This window comes from Oncorhynchus gorbuscha, linkage group LG10 (assembly GCF_021184085.1).
Source record: "Oncorhynchus gorbuscha isolate QuinsamMale2020 ecotype Even-year linkage group LG10, OgorEven_v1.0, whole genome shotgun sequence".
NCBI classification, from domain to species: Eukaryota; Metazoa; Chordata; class Actinopteri; order Salmoniformes; family Salmonidae; genus Oncorhynchus; species Oncorhynchus gorbuscha.
The window spans coordinates 10,538,775-10,545,277 of record NC_060182.1 but is presented as its reverse complement, the minus strand read 5'-3'; the positions used below and the strand labels follow the sequence as shown (position 1 = coordinate 10,545,277).

The following is a 6,503-nucleotide window of genomic DNA, read 5'->3' as shown; positions in this document are numbered from 1 at the left end:
GAATGTAGAAACATACCTGAGGCTTAGGAATGTGCCTTTACCATGGAACCTGTGTGTGTGTGTGTGTGTGTGTGTGTGTGTGTGTGTGTGTGTGTGTGTGTGTGTGTGTGTGTGTGTGTGTGTGTGTGTGTGTGTGTGTGTGTGTGTGTGTGTGTGTGTGTGTGTGTGTGTGTGTGTGTGTGTGTGTGTGTGTGTGTATTGCCAAGAGCAGTGCAAATGAGCACTGTAATGACACATTCCAATAGATTGTAGTCTAAGTAAATTACTCCACCTCTCCTACTGGCAAAACCTGTCAATGCTGTTGTGTGTATAGTAGGGGAGCTGGGTTGTTCATGTGGATTTCGAAACAGGACGCTGTTCCAACACTATGAAAATATACCGCGCCTTTGGATAACACAACAGATCTGCTTATATATACAAGACACACAAGAAAACCATCTTGCATGTATCCTTACTGATGTTGTACCACCTGGATGTAATATTGAAATGAATGGACCAGATCGGTGTTTGGGATTGAGGTACTTTTTGGAGACATGCACTGCCCTCTATATGCACAACATAAAACTGCAACTGATCAGTATTTTGACCAGCAGAGGGCGCAATGCTTTGCTCCATTTGGGGGTCGATAGAGAGAAACAGATGAGTTCGCCTCTTGTCTTTCCCTTTTCAAAGGGAACCAGCCACCCATGATTGAGCCGGCAACGGTACTTGTTAACAGACTCACAGACCTGCCTATGGGACTGCAGCCACAGGACGCAGAGAGAGACAAGTTCCCCAAGCTTCAGCATCCCACCACAGATTGGGCAACTTCTTCTTCTCTACTAAATGAACTTCTGCTGAGGGGGTCTCATTTTGACATCGTCTCCTGCAGTGATCAAAGCTGGGAAGTTCTGGAATTTAAAAGAAAAGCTACTTTTCAGGCTACTGCTCTCAAGATGATTACCTTGATTTCACTGGTGGTACTATTGACTGTGTGGGCTTCCGATGCCAAAAAGATTTCACAGACAAACAGTGCATCTCTTGAAAAGGATATGTTAAATCTCGACATTCAAGTCATTCAAAGCCATGGTTATGACAATGAGGATGTGAAAGGACTGGAATGGGACAAGCACCACAAGAGAGCACCGCGGGGTGCAGACGACGAGGACACAGGCGCAGGTGAACCTCAGTCTACCTTCTCACGATCTTATGAGAACGAGTTCACCTCACCCAGAGCTACCCAGTTCTCTAGCTCAACCCTGGAAACTGGGGCCAACACAGCCTCAACCCTGGAAACTGGGGCCAACACAGACTCAACCCTGGAAACTGGGGCCAACACAGACTCAACCCTGGAAACTGGGGCCAACACAGCCTCAACCCTGGGACCTGGGGCCAACACAGACTCAACTCTGAACACTGGGGCCAACACAGACTCAACTCTGGACACTGGGGCCAACACAGACTCATTCCTGGACACTGGGGCCAACACAGACTCATTCCTGGACACTGGGGCCAACACAGACTCATTCCTGGACACTGGGGCCAACACAGCCTCAACCCTGGACACTAGGGCCACTGTGGCCAACACAGACTCATTCCTGGACACTGGGGCCAACACAGCCTCAACCCTGGACACTAGGGCCAACACAGCCTCAACCCTGGACACTAGGGCCAACACAGACGTGGATCAGGGCAACAGCAGCACTACAGGAAGGTGGATCACCAACATCCACAACCCTCTGTACCCAGTGACTGACAGTTCCTACACTGCCTACGCTGTCATGTTCCTGTCCCTGGTGGTGTTCTCTGTGGGGATTATAGGGAACCTGGCTGTGATGTGCATCGTCTGGCACAACTACTACATGAGGAGTACCTGGAACTACATCCTGGCCAGCCTGGCTTTCTGGGACTTCCTGGTGCTCTGCTTCTGTTTACCTGTGGTGGTCTTCAATGAGCTCACCAATAAGAGGCTGCTGGGGGACATCTCATGCAGAGCGGTACCATATATGGAGGTGGGTTTGCTTCCCTTAGCCCCCCCACCCATCATCACACCCCTCAAGCCACACCCCTCAAGCCACACCCCTTCCCTTAGGCCACAGTGGAATCACATGTAAATGATGAATGAACACAACTATCGGTCCATAGCTATATGATAATGTGTCCCTAACGACAAGTTTAGTACCTGTTGTTGCCTAAAACAATCATACATTTATTTGTGTTGTTCTTTTGATGGTATAATTACTGGATATTTACACTGATTTATGACATTGTTGTAAACCAGGTCGTAAAATAAGGTTATGAGTTGAATTATGTTTATGGGCCACAAAGTATTGTGAAATATTTTTTAAATGTTTAATGCTTTTACCAACTGAATCTTTATAGTATGTTTTCTGGTAAACCAACATTTATTAACTGGTAATAAGCAACACATTACATAGTTGTATGTAAGCCATACATTATACAGTATCTATGATTTTGATCTTATCAGCATATATACTACACTGTAAACTCATCAATGTATATCTCGACGGCTAATGTAACAGGTCAGAAAGACTTCTTCCATATTGAAACTGTTCTGTAATTTAAATTACAAGTTAAAACTACTGTAAAAAATACGTCTCTGTCCATCGATTTTGGAATTTTCGATGCTCCCTGACTGTCTAGAGTTAATTTCAGTAATTATTAGTGAGCTGGACCCAGTCAATAAACTGTATGAATGTAGTGATTATTAGTGAGCTGGACCCAGTCAATAAACTGTATGAATGTAGTGATTATTAGTGAACTGGACCCAGTCAATAAACTGTATGAATGTAGTGATTATTAGTGAGCTGGACCCAGTCAATAAACTGTATGAATGTAGTGATTATTAGTGAGCTGGACCCAGTCAATAAACTGTATGAATGTAGTGATTATTAGTGAGCTGGAACCAGTCAATAAACTGTATGAATGTAGTGATTATTAGTGAGCTGGACCCAGTCAATAAACTGTATGAATGTAGTGATTATTAGTGAACTGGACCCAGTCAATAAACTGTATGAATGTAGTGATTATTAGTGAGCTGGACCCAGTCAATAAACTGTATGAATGTAGTGATTATTAGTGAGCTGGACCCAGTCAATAAACTGTATGAATGTAGTGATTATTAGGAGCTGGACCCAGTCAATAAACTGTATGAATGTAGTGATTATTAGTGAACTGGACCCAGTCAATAAACTGTATGAATGTAGTGATTATTAGTGAACTGGACCCAGTCAATAAACTGTATGAATGTAGTGATTATTAGTGAACTGGACCCAGTCAATAAACTGTATGAATGTAGTGATTATTAGTGAGCTGGACCCAGTCAATAAACTGTATGAATGTAGTGATTATTAGTGAGCTGGACCCAGTCAATAAACTGTATGAATGTAGTGATTATTAGTGAGCTGGACCCAGTCAATAAACTGTATGAATGTAGTGATTATTAGTGACCTGGACCCAGTCAATAAACTGTATGAATGTAGTGATTATTAGTGAACTGGACCCAGTCAATAAACTGTATGAATGTAGTGATTATTAGTGAGCTGGACCCAGTCAATAAACTGTATGAATGTAGTGATTATTAGTGAACTGGACCCAGTCAATAAACTGTATGAATGTAGTGATTTTTAGTGAACTGGACCCAGTCAATAAACTGTATGAATGTAGTGATTATTAGTGAACTGGACCCAGTCAATAAACTGTATGAATGTAGTGATTTTTAGTGAACTGGACCCAGTCAATAAACTGTATGAATGTAGTGATTATTAGTGAGCTGGACCCAGTCAATAAACTGTATGAATGTAGTGATTATTAGTGAGCTGGACCCAGTCAATAAACTGTATGAATGTAGTGATTATTAGTGAACTGGACCCAGTCAATAAACTGTATGAATGTAGTGATTATTAGTGAACTGGACCCAGTCAATAAACTGTATGAATGTAGTGATTATTAGTGAACTGGACCCAGTCAATAAACTGTATGAATGTAGTGATTATTAGTGAGCTGGACCCAGTCAATAAACTGTATGAATGTAGTGATTATTAGTGAACTGGACCCAGTCAATAAACTGTATGAATGTAGTGATTATTAGTGAACTGGACCCAGTCAATAAACTGTATGAATGTAGTGATTATTAGTGAACTGGACCCAGTCAATAAACTGTATGAATGTAGTGATTATTAGTGAGCTGGACCCAGTCAATAAACTGTATGAATGTAGTGATTATTAGTGAACTGGACCCAGTCAATAAACTGTATGAATGTAGTGATTATTAGTGAACTGGACCCAGTCAGTAAACTGTATGAATGTAGTGATTATTAGTGAGCTGGACCCAGTCAATAAACTGTATGAATGTAGTGATTATTAATGAACTGGACCCAGTCAATAAACTGTATGAATGTAGTGATTATTAATGAACTGGACCCAGTCAATAAACTGTATGAATGTAGTGATTATTAGTGAACTGGACCCAGTCAATAAACTGTATGAATGTAGTGATTATTAGTGAACTGGACCCAGTCAATAAACTGTATGAATGTAGTGATTATTAGTGAGCTGGACCCAGTCAATAAACTGTATGAATGTAGTGATTATTAGTGAACTGGACCCAGTCGATAAACTGTATGAATGTAGTGATTATTAGTGAACTGGACCCAGTCGATAAACTGTATGAATGTAGTGATTATTAGTGAACTGGACCCAGTCAATAAACTGTATGAATGTAGTGATTATTAGTGAGCTGGACCCAGTCAATAAACTGTATGAATGTAGTGATTATTAGTGAACTGGACCCAGTCAATAAACTGTATGAATGTAGTGATTATTAGTGAACTGGACCCAGTCAATAAACTGTATGAATGACCATTTAGATTTGGTTTTAGTCATTTTAAAGTATATTGAGTTCGTCCCCCCCCCCCAAACCACACGTGTGCCTGGATTGGACCCCCCCATGAGCCGTATGTTTGACACCCCTTTAAAAACATGGTACGTGTTTATAAACAGTGTGTGTGCAGCATGTGAAAAGTTTGGTTTTGACTAATTCCACAGGACAGTTTGTAGATTGAAAGATCACAACGGTCAAAAAAAATACACAGATAAGCAGAAAAATAACAGCCCATGTAGCATATCTGATACGTTCTTCCTCTTTAATCCATATAACGCTCCAGGTGACCTCCCTAGGGGTGACATCCTTCAGCCTGTGTGCCCTGGGTATTGACCGCTTCAACTCTACCACCTGCTCCCAGCCCAAAATCCGTCGAGTGGAGAGCTGCCAGTCCGTCCTGGCCAAGCTGCTGGTCATATGGCTGGGCTCCATGGTGCTGGCGGCACCAGAGCTGCTCCTGTGGCAGCTCAGCCAGGCTGTGTCTCCGGCCACAGGGGCTGTGGTGGACTCCTGCACCATGAACCCCACCTCCAACCTCCCCGAGTCCATCTACACCCTGGTCATCAACTACCACGAGTGTCGCATGTGGTGGTACTTTGGTTGCTACTTCTGCCTGCCCGTGGTCTTCACCCTGCTGTGCCAGCTGGCCACCTGCCACGTGTCCCATGACGGTATCCCCCGGCGCCTGGAGGAAGGTTCCACCTCCAAGAAGCAGAAGATACAACACAGTCAACAGGTGGAGCGCCAGCTCAACTGCACCGTGATGGCTCTGGCCGTGGTCTACGGCGTCTGCGCCCTGCCGGAGAACGTGTGCAACATCGTCCTGGCCTACACCGCCATGCCCATCTCTGACGACACCGCCACCCTGCTGGCCTTCATCAACCAGTTCTCCCTGTTCTTCAAGTCGTCGGTGACGCCGGTGCTGCTGCTGTGCCTCTGTAAGTCTCTGAGCCAGGCCTTCATGGACTGTTGCTGCTGCTGTGCCTCTGTAAGTCTCTGAGCCAGGCCTTCATGGACTGTTGCTGCTGCTGCTGTGAGGAGTGTCAACCCAGTGGCTCCCATTCTCCTGGCACCGAGGCCAAACTCAAGAGCACCAACGAGATGTCCTCCTCCATCTTCTTTGACAAAGCCAAGGACAGCTCCCCCATCCTGTCGATCAGCGGGTCCAGCTGAACTGACCTCTCCTGATTTCTTTCCTTTCCATCGCCTAAACTGGTTAGATGTGGTAACAAAGCAACTCACCTTTCAGCAGTGGACATTCCAACCTCAACCATAGACACACCTTTTGTTTTCCAGTGCCAGCGTCACCTTCTCTGTAGCCTTAATGTCTGTAATGTCTCTCCTTTTGATGTTCTCTCCAAATAGGTACAACACCCCTTCCAGTTTTAAGGTGGTTCATTTGACAGGAAGTTCAGACATTGACTAAGTGCAGACTAGGGGGGGGGGGGGCTGGAGAGAAGAAGGAGAAGAGCTCCATTTAATATCCTTGTAGAAGTGTCACCCCAATGTGTGTACTTTAAGGATTATTGGGTCAAAAATAAACAGAGTATTATGTTAGATTACTATACTAGGGTTGACTAACAGCCCCAGAGTTTCCCGGCACTGAGATCATTATTTCTTG

General features: G+C 44.0%; 1 protein-coding gene across 1 annotated transcript; it reads left to right on the top strand.

Annotated features, from left to right (window-relative positions):
• Positions 1-664: 664 nt before the first annotated feature.
• LOC124045534 (G-protein coupled receptor 37-like 1) lies at positions 665-6,447 on the top strand. The gene is made up of 2 exons (XM_046364882.1): positions 665-1,991; positions 5,166-6,447. The coding sequence occupies exons 1-2, from the start codon at positions 687-689 to the stop codon at positions 5,880-5,882; spliced, it is 2,022 nt and encodes a 673-aa protein (XP_046220838.1). The 5' UTR covers positions 665-686; the 3' UTR covers positions 5,883-6,447.
• Positions 6,448-6,503: the final 56 nt, after the last annotated feature.

Coding starts and splice junctions, on each gene's coding strand:
- LOC124045534 (XM_046364882.1), top strand. CDS start 687: ATGATTGAGCCGGCAACGGTACTTGTTAACAGACTCACAGACCTGCCT. Junction 1,992..5,165: donor GAGCGGTACCATATATGGAG/GTGGGTTTGCTT, acceptor ATAACGCTCCAG/GTGACCTCCCTAGGGGTGAC.